The sequence below is a fragment of the Panthera uncia genome, chromosome A2, assembly GCF_023721935.1.
Source record: "Panthera uncia isolate 11264 chromosome A2, Puncia_PCG_1.0, whole genome shotgun sequence".
NCBI classification, from domain to species: Eukaryota; Metazoa; Chordata; class Mammalia; order Carnivora; family Felidae; genus Panthera; species Panthera uncia.
The window spans coordinates 100066094-100079794 of record NC_064816.1 but is presented as its reverse complement, the minus strand read 5'-3'; the positions used below and the strand labels follow the sequence as shown (position 1 = coordinate 100079794).

The following is a 13701-nucleotide window of genomic DNA, read 5'->3' as shown; positions in this document are numbered from 1 at the left end:
AAAGAAAGAAAGAAAGAAAGAAAGAAAGAAAGAAAGAAAGAAAGAAAAAAGATTTGAAATCACAGGGACAAGGAGAAAAATAAAGTCAAATTTTGGAATGATGGAAGGAGCATTTTGAGTGATAGCTGTCTTAGCTCAGTAGAGAAGGTGAGGGCCAGGTACTTGTAAAGGGGGATAAGAATCAGATCAGTTTGTGTCTCACACCTCATAAATACCCAAGAAATTGACCCAGCAGACATGGTAGGAGGCTGGAATGAAGAGTGAAGCTAATAAACAACACAGATGAGGAACCGGTATCTAGATGTGTTTCCCCAACTGCACAGTCAGGTGAGTGTCTCTCTGCCCAAAGGAAGGACATCCACCCCTACCAAAAGACCAGAGGGCCTCAAGACAGAGAGATAGCAAGTACTTATAAGGACAGAGGGGAGCCTCCCCACAGGTTTATATGTAGGGCCATGGGACTCTAGCCCTACCAAGGCCCTGGCACTCTCACCCTAGGCTTACTGTCCTCAGACACATAGTTTTAAGAAGGGGTCTGTAGCATTATTCTTGGAGGAAATGGCCAGACTCACACACACACACAATTTGGAGGTGCTGACTTTTGCAGAGTCTCTTAACGCCTCTTGGGGTGAAGCTCACCAGCCCACAACCTGCCCCATGTACATCGTGTACATAGTGCCCACTCTTTAATGAGTGGGCAATTAAGAATTTCAAGATGTTTGAGGAAAGCCTTCAACATGAAAGGGGAGAAAAAGGGGAAAAGGCATTTGGATGAACAAAAGGGAAAAAGAGACAATGTAAGATAGCTTTGGTTAAATGCAGGTTTGGAGGTATGGGTATCTATAAGGAAGTCTGAATTGCCCAGTGTAGGACATAGAAGAACAGAAACAAACGCTTCATTAGATGAAGAGATGAATTTGAAGACATCAGCTTTGTGAGAGAACAGCCTCAAATAAGGGAAGATAGGTGGTTTAGTGTAACAAGAGGAGGCTACTAATTCCAGAAAGCTAGACCTAGAAGGATATCTAATGATAGAAAAAGAAAATTTGAGGGGCACCTGGGTGGCTCAGTCAGTTAAGTGGCTGGCTCTTGGTTTCAGCTCAGGTCATGATCTCATGGTTCCTGAGGTCAAGCCCTGCATCAGCCTCCACACTGACAGTGCAGAGCCTGCTTGGGATTCTCTCTCTCTCTGCCCCTCTCCTGTTCACTCTCTCTCTCTCAAAATAAATAAACTTTTTTTTTTAAAAAAAAAGGAATTTTGATTATTGTCATAGAGGAACAACTGACTGCCTTAGACATAGAGAAAAACAATGAGGGGCCTTAAAAACAACTTTGTAGGGTCGCCTGGGTGGCTCAGTCAGTTAAGCGTCCAACTTCAGCTCAGGTCATCATCTCATGGCCCTGGGTATGAACCCCGCTTTGGGCTCTGAGCTGTCAGCACAGATTCTGTCTCAGTCTTTCTCTGCCCCTCCCCCACTCCCCACTCCTGCTCTTTGTCTCTCTCAAAAATAAATAAACATTAAAAAAAAAATTTAAAAACAACTTTGTAAGTAAACGACCCAAGAGAAAAATGGGCAAAAGATCTGAAGAAGCACTTCAGTAGAGATTATATACAGGTGGCAAATAGGCACATGGAAAAGTGTTCACCATCATTAGTCATTAGGGAGGTGCAAAGTAAAACCACAAAGAGATGCCCATTTGAATGGCTAAAAAAAAAAATAAAAACAAAACATAAAATACCAAGTGCTGGTGAGAATGTCGAGATGTGGGGCAACTGTAACCATCATCTGTTGCTGGTGGGAATGTAAAATGTTGCAGTCACTTTGGCAAACACTTTGGTAGCATAGTACAGAGTTAAATACACACCTACCATATGACCCAGCAATCCCATTTCTAGGCATTTACCCAAGAGAAATAAAAACTTGGTTTTCACAAAGATAGAAATGTTTATAGAAACTTTATTCATAATTGTCAAAACCTGGAAACCGCTCAGATTTCTCTCAACTGGTGAATGTAATACAAAGTGTCGTACATCCAGGCAATCAGCGCTACTAACAACAAAAAGGAATTAGCTCCTGATACATGAAACAACATGAACTATTTTTTTTAAGACTTTTTAAGTAATCTCCCCCACAGCATAGGTCTCATACTCACCACCCCAAGATCAAGAGTCACATGCTCTACTGACTGAGCCAGCCAAGGGCCCCATGAATGAACTCTTTTAAGTGAAAGAAGCCCCCCCCCCCCAAAAAAATGCTACATACTGTAGCATTCCATTTCTATGATATTCTGAAAGGGCAAAACAGTAGGGACAGAAAATGGATTAGTGGTTGCCAGAGGTTAGGGTTGGGGAGGACAGATTGATAGTTGGCTATAAAGGGGCATAAGGTAATTTGGTGGTGTGATAGAACTGTTTTCTACCTTGACTGTGATATGACTGTGCAGTATGTCAAAAAACAAAGACCTGCGCATTAAAAATGTGCATTTTACTATATGTAAATCATAACTTTTAAAAATGGTGGGAAAATGAGTGAGGTTTCTGGCTTGAGTAACCACTTGAGAAGACATTGTTAAGGTTAATAGGGAAGCTTGGCTGGGCAGCAGACAAGCCCAAAAGGAAATAAGGGCAGACTCTGCCTTGGCAAATAGAGCTTGAGGCAGCAGAAATAAAGACAGTTAGTATAGTAGTGGCTTGCTGTTTGGTATTCCATTATATGAATATACCAGAGTTTATTTTGACATTTGCCAGGTGAGGGACATTTGAGTCATTTCCAGGTTCAGGCTCTTATCAATAGTCCCTATACACATTAGTGTGGCTACTGAGGATTTGAGCAGAAAAGCCAGGGATCTGTGTTCCTAAAATGCAAACCCGATCATGTTATTCCCCTGATTAAAATTCTTCTCTGGTTCCTTATTGCCTACAGCAGTGATTCTGCACTGTGACCACACATAAGAATCACCTGGAGTGCTTCAATATGCTGAATGTTTGGCCCACACCCAGAGGTTCTGACTTAATTAAATATTGGATGGGACTCAAGTGTCAGGTTTTTTTTTTTTTAGAGCTCTTCATATGATTTTATTTTTTAAGGCTTTAAAAATAAAATCCTTTAAAATCCTTTAAAAATAAAATTATTGAGATATAATGCTTATAACATACAATTTACCTATTTAAAGTGTGCAATTGGGGGCCTGGGTAGCCTAGTCTATTGAGTGTCTGACTTTGTGTCAGAACATGATCTCACAGTTTGTGGGTTTGAGCCCTACATCAGGCTCTGTGCCAACAGCTCAGAGCCTGGAGCCTACTTCAGATTCTGTGTCTCCCTCTCTCTCTGCCCCTCCCCTCATTCTCTCTCTCTCTCTCTCAAAAATAAACATTAAAAAAATTACAGTGTACAATTAAATTTCTTTTAGTATATCCCATTGTTGATTTTTAAAATGTGTATTATATATATAATAAAATTTGCCATTTTATTTTTTATACATTTTTTAAATATCTTATTTTTAAGTAATCTACACACCTAACATGGGGCTCAAACTCACAACCCCAATGGCTTAGTATGTTGAGCATCTGACTCTTGATTTTGACTCAGGTCATGATCCCAGCATCATGGGATTGAGCCCAGCACTGGGCTCCACACTCAGTGTGGAGCCTGCTTGAGATTCTGTCTCTTTGTCCCTTTGCCCCCCTCTCCTGCTCATGTGTGTGCTCTCTTTCTAAAATAAATAAAAATAAAAATAAATCAAAATAAAACCCCACAATGCTAAGATCAAGAGTCACATGCTCTACCAACTGGGCCAGCCAGGTACCCCTAAACTTTGCTATTTTAAAGTGTATAATTCAGTGTCATTAATTACATTCACATTGTTGTACAGCCATCACCACAGTTTCCTTATCCCTATTTGATTTCAATAAATGTCCAATTCTGCAGAACTAAATCCAAGTACCTTAGGAAAGTCCCAAAACCTTTCATAAGAATACCTCATCATATCTTCCTAGATGCAGCTCCTATCACTTCCTGCCCTGTCTTCTCTTGGATTCAGACAGCCTGAATCATCTTTAACCTTTGAAAATTCATTATCTTCACATATTCCTATTAAATCTCTCTGAAACATCATTCCCACTACTACTTCTGATAAAGTCCCATGCCTTCAAAGCCAGACTGAAGTATTATTTTTATGGAATATTTTTCCACTTCTGGGCTTCTTTATCTGCTCCCCTCTGTGAACTCTGGCACACTTTATCAACCTCTGTTGGGACACTTAACCATGACAATTTTTTATGTCTCCTCCACCAGATTCCCTCTGTCTCTGTCTCTGTCTCTCTCTCTCGCTCCCTCTCTTATGGTGAAGCTGCAATATGAACATAAAAATCCATGAGGCTGTCTTGAAGAACTGGTAAAAAGAGTCACAGACGATATGAGTGAGAAGTAAACTTTTGTTGGTTTAAGGCACTGAGGTTTCAGGGACTATTTGTTTCCACAGCAAAGCCCAGTCTACCCTGACTAATACACCCATGAGGAATTCATTCATCATATTCACCAGCAGTTCTCTTGTAATATAACTAAATGGAGAATGTGGAACTCCATGGTGGGAAAGAGATCCTGGGTTTGAGGGCAAGTAGGAGAGCTTGATTTTAGAGGAGTCTAGGCAAGTTACAAGTTTAAAGGAAAGGTCTTGAGCAGAAATGGTTCCCCTGGGAAGATAGACTTGGGCTGCTGGGATGAAGGAAGAAGGAACTCACATACTGGTTGTATCTAAGGGGACTGAAAGCAAACAGCCTATTAAAACCTTTTACATAGACTGCTCCCGACTTCTAGAATTAGACATAACCAAATGTAAAATTTCAAATCCCAAATAAATACTTGGCAGAAAGATACAGTGTAAAAAAGAGAGAAAGAATCTTAACCCTGAACAGATGTTCCATTTGTTAATTTGATTTTTACTAACAAGATACATTTTTGAAGGCACTGCTGAATGTACCAGTTTTGTCCCTTGTTAGTATAATCAGAAACATGTCTTGGTTCAACAGTGCTCTGGAGGTTGAAATGTGTTCTCCTTTATGATTTGCAACTCTGATTAGTTCTATTTTTCTGCCTATGCCACAAAAATGCAAATGTGAATTGAGATTCAGTGTAATTTCTGCTTCTTACATCATCACCATTTAAAAAAATTCAGACCAAATAGATATCTTCCTTTGAATCTCACTAAATATGTGGCCTGAGGTGCACAAGGCAGAATATCGTTTTCCAATCGTCCATAATCATATGAACCTACTGTCTCACATTATTAAAAAACAAAACAAAATGGACACCTGTCATAGAGAAACATGTATGAATTAAACATACCAATCAGAAGTAAATTGTTGAAAGGAGAAGAGTATATGTTAAGGAAGTATTATAATCTAGGATCTGCTTTAAAATCATTAGACAAAAGATGGGGCACCTGGGTGGCTCAGTCGGTTAAGTGTTCAACTTTGGCTCAGGTCTTGAAGTCACAGTTTGTGAGTTTGAGCCCCGTGTGGGTCTCTGTGCTGACAGCTCAGAGCCTGGAACCTACTTGGGATTCTGTGTCTCCTTCTCACTCTGTCCCTCCCCCACTCGTGCTCTGTTTCTCTCTCTTAAAAATAAATAAAAACATTAAAAAAATTAAAATCATCAGACAAAAGAGAGATAAAGAGGAAAAAATATGTATATCAAGCAAGCATTGCAAAATCTCAAGAAATATTGAATCTCAGTTATGAGTAGATAGGGATTTATGGTACCCTTGTCTCCACTTTTGTGTATGTCTGATATTGTTGATGATAATAATAGAGGGATCATAAACTTACAGATAAAATACCTTCAAACATTTGGACAAATTGAAGGACACAACGTACAGAATTAGGTTCCTCAATCACAGAATTACATTGTGTTATATAAAAAATAATAAGGATATTTTGCAAACAATAGGCTTGATTCTTTCTTCAGAGCTCTTTCACATATGTCATTTTCACCATGGAGCATAGAATGGCAGATTTCTGCAGTGATTATTACCTCTTTTGATGCTGTTTAATAAGCTGCCTTTCTCACTGCCCTGAAATCTGAATACCCTGAAAGGGTTCATCTGTCGTTAAAAGCAACAATGATCTTGCCTCACCTTTGGAATTAGACTCACTGTTAAAAATGATAGTTGGGACTGGCATGCATGAGGGAAATCCACATTTTCATCTCCTTATGTATCAACAAGGAAGATAATCATCTTCAAACTTATACATACAACATCTGATTTAATTGTCTATTGTTTTCTAGAAACTGTATCTATTGTTTGTGGCTTGAAATATGTATTTGAAAATGGTGATTTTTTTTTTGCTCTGTTGACAGTATCAATAAAGGTAGAGTATATCTTAATGTCTGGAGAGATATTTAGCATGCTGTAGGTGTAAATGAAAGACATAAACTAAGAGACAAAAGCGAACCTTTCAAACATTAATGTGATGTTGGCTGTGTTATTATGAGCCTAATGATATCAAGTGCACACAAGAACACATAGGTGTCATGCTGGGAAACCAATGATCTAGCTTTCATCTTGACTGCAGGCAAAGAATATCTCATTAAAGCTATAAATTTCATGAGTCTGTTCCCAAATTTAAAACCTTTAAGGAAAATGGCTTTCATGGTTCAACAGTTTTAAAGGGTTGTACTTACTTGGCTTCGTAACAAGGAAATTAATAGTTTTTCTAAAACAAATCAGAATTATGCCATAGTTGCATGTGTTTTCATGCTGTTGCCGTTAGCACTTAACTTCCTCTCTAGATAACAAAACCACGGACTTCACATTGAATTCGCCACAGGGAGGCATTTATTACCTGCTCTGTTTGTTCAGGATAGTCTGGGATGGGGATGAAATTTGCTCATTCATGGCAATGTAAAAATTGTTTTGTTGAGGTAATGTGAAATGGAGTAGGTTTCTAATCAACCTTCACTATTCAGAGTGAATCTTACTTAGTCTACTATCAGGAGGAGTTAAGTTGTTCCAGTCCCACGCAGTGTTGGCAACCAACCAATCCAAATGCATGCAGGCCTCAGGGACCCAAGGCTTTGAGAAATGTCAGTGCGATTAACTGAACCTATTTCTTCTTTCTCAATGGACTTTTTAAATAAATGTTAGGTAGCCATGTGAGAGATGCATTTGTAAGAAACATACTCCCGTTTTTTGTTTTATATACTTTTAACTTAAAGAATAATCATTTGTCCTATCCGAGAAAAACATGACAACTTGTAACGGATGTAGGAGAGCACAAACGTGCGAAATGCCTCTAGTGGTTAAGGCTTAAAGGAAAGACATTAGTGATTTACACACAGGATATACAAAACAAAATGAGCAGTAAGAATGTAATTATCATTTTCAAAAAAGTGTTGGAGAAGCAAAACTACCTAGACTCACCTCATTTCATCTGGATGATCAGAAAGTTACAAATGAAAACTAGTATACCCTGAAAAGAGCATATCCTGTTCGGTATGTGTGGAAATAAAACTCAAAGTTCATAGACACTTGAAACTCAAAGCAGTTCATTTACACTTACAGTTGGGGCACCCGGGTGCACATCTGGGTTCTCCCCTCACTCAAGCTTTCTAGTCCCAAGGGGAAAGGATAGACTTTATCCAGAAGATACAGTGATTTAAAAATTTTAGATTGTGTATAAATATACTTTGAACTGCAAAGGTCATTCAAAACAAATCATTAAAAGCGAACATGCAGTCATTAAAAAGCTTTAGCTACATTAAATGTTTTCAAATAAGGCATTCTTCTGTTTTTTGAATGCTGAATTTTTTGTATGTTGTTTAATTTCTTTTTAAATTTTCATCAGCATCTTTTGTAGGTAGTGATTACTGCTAACCTTCACACACTGATGTTACAAATCTGCACAATACATGCAATTTCCCAAAAAGAAAATCAAGGGATTTTGTGAATCATACCCCACAGCTTAGTGTGACAAACAGTTTTTGAAAATAATAACCATTATGAAATATAATTTTTACTTAAAAAGAAAAAAATGCCTCCAGTTTCTGGCTCATTATGAATATTATGAATAAGATTATTTAAAATATTCATGTAACAAATGTAATTCATGTAACTACATGTAATCCATGTAATTTACAGGTAATGACATGTAATTCATGTAAATAAAACGGTGGGCATATATATTCATTTCTCTCATGTAAAACTCTGTAGTGGAGTGACTGGGTCATATTAAGAGTATGTTTACCCTCATCCAAAACTTCCAAAATCTTTCAAAATGTACCATTTTATATTTGCACTGATAATCAGGAAGACACAACGATAGTTTCTTTAGCTGTCAGCCTCGTTCCATGGCTACATTGTTACTTTTTCAGTAGGCTTGTAAATGGCCATCCTGCAGGGAAGGAGCGATGAATGGACACAACAACATTAGTGTTCACTCCTGAGAGGAGATTTGGTTACCATTGCTGAATGCCTGACTTGCCAAGAGTAGTAGCCTGTCCTCAACTGCTTATGCGATGCATTCTATAGCTGCATGACAATTACCACAAATTTAGCAGCTTACGACAACGCATGTTTATTATTTCACAGTTTCTGTGGAATGTGCGTCTGAAGTAACATGGGTTAGTTGAGTCCTTTGTATAAGTTCCAGTTGCTTCACCAGCATTTCATTATCAGACTTTATAGTCCAGGACTGTCCAGTGGAAATACAGTGGGAACCACATAGATAGCTATGTTACAAAAGTGAAAATTGTTGGTTTATTTTAATAATATACTTTATTTAGCCAAATCTATTTAAATATATTATCATTTCAGCATGCAGTCGCAATAAAATTAATGAGATACTTTATTCTTCTTTCATACTAAGTCACCCAAATCTAGCATGTATTCTTAGAGCACAACTTAGTTCAGACTGGTCATATTCCAAGTGCTTAATAGCCACATGTGGCTAGTGGTTGCTGTATTGGACAACATAGAGATCTTTTAGTGGATATGTAGTGGTAATTGTGGTTTTAGTTTGCATTTTCTCAATAACAATGATTCTGAGCATGTTTTCGTGTACTCCTTGGCCATTTGTAGATCTTCTTTTGTATAATAGCTCTTCAAATGTCCAGCACCAGGTGAATGGATCTACAAATTGTGGTATACCATACAATGAAAAAGTACTCAGCAATAAAAAGGAAGAAAACTACTGATTCATGCAATAATCTGGACGACTCTCAAAATATTATGCTGAGTGAAGATAGCCAGACACAAAAGAATACATATGACATGACTCCACTTGTCTGAAACTTTAGAACAGGCAAACGAGTCAAGAAAGAAAGCAGATTGGTAGTTATAATAGGGGTGCATGAATGACTGCAGAACTGCATGAGAAAGCTTTTTAGAGTGAAGGAAATGTTTTATATCGTGATTGGAGTGGTGATTATGGGATGTAAAACTTATTGAACTGCATATCTATTATATGTAAACTATACTCAATACAATTGATTTAAAGAGTAAAATCAGTACATGTTAGTACCTGCTATGTACTTTCCAGGCCCAGTGCAGAGTAAAACTGTGGGGGCCCTTATTTTAAAAGTATTAAGAATTTCAAGACCGTGACAGCAGAGGGAGTTTGTCTGTTATTGAATTCCCGGTAATACACAGTGCATGGCATATATAGAAAGTTCCAGTAAAGTTCTATGGGATGAAATTTTAGAACTGGGGCATCTTAGTGCTCAGCAATTTCCACTTGAGAACAGCTTCACACCTCTTCCTACTTCTGCTGTTTATTTCATAGCTCTGAGGAAAGAGTAGAATTCTGAATACAGTTTAAAAAATAATGCTGGTCATAAGTATGATAGAGAAAAGTACTGATTAAAGTTGCTTTATTTTTAAATTTTCTAAAGATGTGAAGAAATATAGCCCAATCACTAACATGAAGAGTACAATTCAGTTGAGCAGGTGGAGATTATACAGGCATTTTGTCTTTTAAATATTCTCTATTGTTGGTCACAGGCTGACTTACAGTGGCAGTGTTACATCTGAGTCAGGAAATGAGCTGAGTAATGGGAATATATAGAGAGAAAATGGGTACATATAATTTTGCAGTGGTCTGTCTTCTTTAGAAATCAATTTTTAGGTCATATTCAAATGATTAACATTTCTATTATTTTCTTCCACTCATGTTTTGGAGCAGGTGGAATACTAGTTATATATAATCCCTACTGTCACAGACAGTTTCACTGGGACTTGGCTCTAGTGCTTCTCAACAACTAGAATAGTTATTCACGGAGAGAGGCACTTGGACTTACTTAAATATGTTACAGACTGAATGTGGCCCCTCAACCCCTCATATTCGTATGTTGAAGCCCTAACCCCTCAGTAATGGCTACCTTTGGAGTAAGGAACTAATTAAGGTTAGATTAGGTCATAGGGTTAGATTCCTGATGGTAGGATTAGTGTTCTCTTAAGAAGAGACCAGAGAGCTTGCCTGCTCTCTTGCCTCACATGCGCCCCAAGGAAAGACCGTGTGAGGATGCAGTGAGTCCACGACCTGTAAACCAGGAATATCCCTCACCAGAAACTAAAACTGGGGGCTTCCAGCCTCCAGAACTGAAAACAGATCAATTTCTGTTATTTAAGCTGCCCAGCCTAGGGTCTTTTGTTATGGCAGCCTGAGCTAATACAAAATGTAATACTCTACAAAATATTAAAAAAATATAAAATATGCCTAATCTGACTCAGACAAAGTGACCAATTTAATGAGTTACATAATATGGGTAACCTAGTTGGGTTACAACGGGATTTATAGGTATGTCTTGATGGCATGAATGTATGGACCCTAAAAAGTGGAGAAATTCATACGGCAAATTATCCCTAAAGAAAATTCACTGTGATTCTACTTTATCACTCGCTGTCCTAAACCAAGGAGTGTGTTTTTTTGAAAAAAATTTTTTTTTAAAAAGGCAACTGGGGTTTTAAATAGTCAAAGGTATCACTTAAATATTTCTATTTAAAATGCCCGTCCAGCGGCTCAGGGTCACTGTGCCTCTCATACTACTCAGTAACTTCTTTTAGAAATGAAACTAATTAAGAGACCAGATGGCAGTACACTCACAATGTACCGAAGGGAAAAAAAAAAAGGCCAGAAAGTTACTGAAAAACCATAGAGAAGCAGTAAGCTGCTCTTATACTTCTTTCATCATAACTTAATCTACAAAAGATAAAGCAGGATTCTTGTGTTTTGGAGCAGGTGAAATGGTAGTTATAATTGTTTCACTTATTTCACTGAAGCCAAAGTCTTCAAAATAAATTAAGCATGGCTAAGAAGTTGGGGAAGAGGAATAACTAAAGAAGTAGCAGGTGATGAATGAGGTGCTAATAAGCAAGACTGTACATTTTAGGGGAAGACAGTGGATGGAAAGAGGTACGGTATTAACAGGTGTTTCCACAGTAATTACATGTGATATTCTTGGGTGAGACTGCTTGGGTTTGAAGTGTTGCTCTGCCAGTTACAAGCTACGTAACGTTCGTTACCTATTTCCTCTTATTTCCCGTCTAAACCTCGGATTGATCACTGGAAAATAGGAAAAAATAACAGTAACCATCTTATGTCTTAACAGGGATGGTTAGTGGGATAATGTACACTAAGCATTTAGTATAGTACCCGCAACATCAAAATAAATGCTATGAATCATGTATTTATTGCTTCTTTTTAAAAGTGACACTAGTAATGTAATTCCAATCTATGTGAATAGGGTATTTTGAAATAGACTGATGTCTCACTCAAAAACAGAAAAAAATGGAAAATGTCAAATTAATTTGTATAGTTGCTTGTTGCAAAGGCCTGCTTTAGACTCTAACCTGCCTTCTCAGCCATTTGCCTCAAAATCTTTGTTCCAAAATTCATCCAAGGACTCTAGTATATGGGATAGAGCTGTTTTCCTGATACCCACGGTTACGTTACTTGAGGCTATGTATCAGTGAATTTAATGTCTTGCCTGCTTGTAGTTTTTCCCATTTCGGCTCACTGTATCATAACTGTCAGCATGTCCCACTGCCACACCTTTATTGAACTTGTCAGATGCATGTGGTCAAACTGTGGCTCCAGGGCAAGTATGCAGATTCCACTCTCACAGAGAAGAACTTATATGCTGACATTCTCTTACAAGCCTTCCCAAGTTATGCTTCTCTTTTTTAAAAAACTCTGCCTTAAATCATCAAACAAAGACATCTGCTAAAAACATCTGACTCTGCAAACAGCAAGTCTATTCATTGTTCCTGCTATAGTTGGTAAATGATAGCTAAAAAATCAGAACCAGGGGAAGTAAAATGGCTGGTTATGAAAATCCTGATAAAGATAGGTATCAAAGGAATTTTAGAAAATTCTAAGCCAAAGAAATACAGATGGGAAAGTGTTCTTGAAATATCCAGGAAAGTGTGCAGGGCACAGCAAATAGTAGGTCCTTAGTATTTTGTGAAGTAAAAGTCATGGTACTACTTCGGCTGCAGAGAATGTTAAATTATTTCTTTTTAACCCTTACTTGCCATGCTAGAGTAGTATGTCATACATGAGTTGATGAAATCCCAAAATGATATTTCACCTGGTGGCACTGTTTGGTTTTAAGTGTTTTCACATGCATGTGTTTGCTGTTCATTTTTGAACCATGGTGTCTTTTCTTTATATTCATAATTGGAATTCTGTTAATGCCCCTGAAGAAGACAATAGAGCCCAGTAAGGGGAAAAATGACTGTGAGAGATTTTTTGTTGAGGTCATTCAGATGTATTAATACTTAACAGATTATAGGTTACGGATTAGAGAAAATTCTGTCTCCATTCTCAGATTTCATTTTAGTATTTTTGGAAGGTCCTTTATTAAAAGTTTAAATTGCTTTAGAAAACATATAGATTCCAAGAACAAGGTCCTATTTCATTTTCAATGACTTTATTGAGAACATTTTGCAAATTAGATTTTACAATTTAACATTTTACAATTAGAAATTTTATCTGCTACTACATAAATGGCAAACTTTTCAAAACACTACAGAAAATCCTTTATTTCTTTGGATTCTTCTGTTCCATGCTGAGCTCCTGAGATAAATTTTTTCTTTCAGCTTCATTTTCATCTTCCTGCGAAATAAATTTTAGAAAACATTAAAATATAAACTTTAGGGCATTTTATCAGCTATAATTAATACATTTTAATTCTATTTCTCTGAAGAATTAACTGCTGTGATTCTGGCAATCCTAGAAAAGAGGCTAGAAACAAAACGGTAAAATTATGTAACATTCAAATATTTATAGTGGGTGCTCATTTGCACTACACGTGGACTAAACTTTTCTGTATGTTCTTAAAAGCAACTTATTTTATTAATGACCTCAAATTACTTTTGAAAACACCTGCCCATAAAAAGTATCCATTTTAGGGGGGTGAATCAGGTATTTTTACTTCACTGTTTGATAAAAGTAAATTTAACTTCTGAGACACTTTATGTGCTCCAGCATGGCATTTTTGTCTCCTCTAACGTGCTTTCTTGACAGGCCTGCCAATTTTCCAATTACTTGCACCACCATATGTTATCTGAAGATCAGTCAGCTCTAAAATAGGAAACATGGGCATGTCAGTCTATCGAATGCTTACAGTCTTCTACAGTTTCAATTCTAAGTGTGGCTTCATAATTCATAGCAGGGTCCTGTGGAACACGGTGAATAAATGA

At 37.3% G+C, this 13701-nt stretch overlaps 1 protein-coding gene and 1 long non-coding RNA gene across 3 annotated transcripts in view; one reads left to right on the top strand and one right to left on the bottom strand.

Moving 5' to 3' along the window:
* Positions 1–13701, top strand: part of LOC125929948 (uncharacterized) — a 184209-nt gene that overhangs the window by 73008 nt on the left and 97500 nt on the right. The gene's annotated exons all lie outside the window — the stretch shown is intronic.
* PHF14 (PHD finger protein 14) overlaps positions 12913–13701 on the bottom strand; it is a 209249-nt gene continuing 208460 nt past the window's right edge. Inside the window, exon 18 of one of the 2 annotated variants that reach the window (XM_049641548.1) lies at positions 12913–13114. In XM_049641548.1, coding sequence (XP_049497505.1) covers positions 13040–13114 — 75 coding nt within the window. In that variant the 3' untranslated portion in view covers positions 12913–13039. The remainder of the gene's footprint in view (positions 13115–13701) is intronic. The other variant, XM_049641549.1, reaches the window with a different exon arrangement.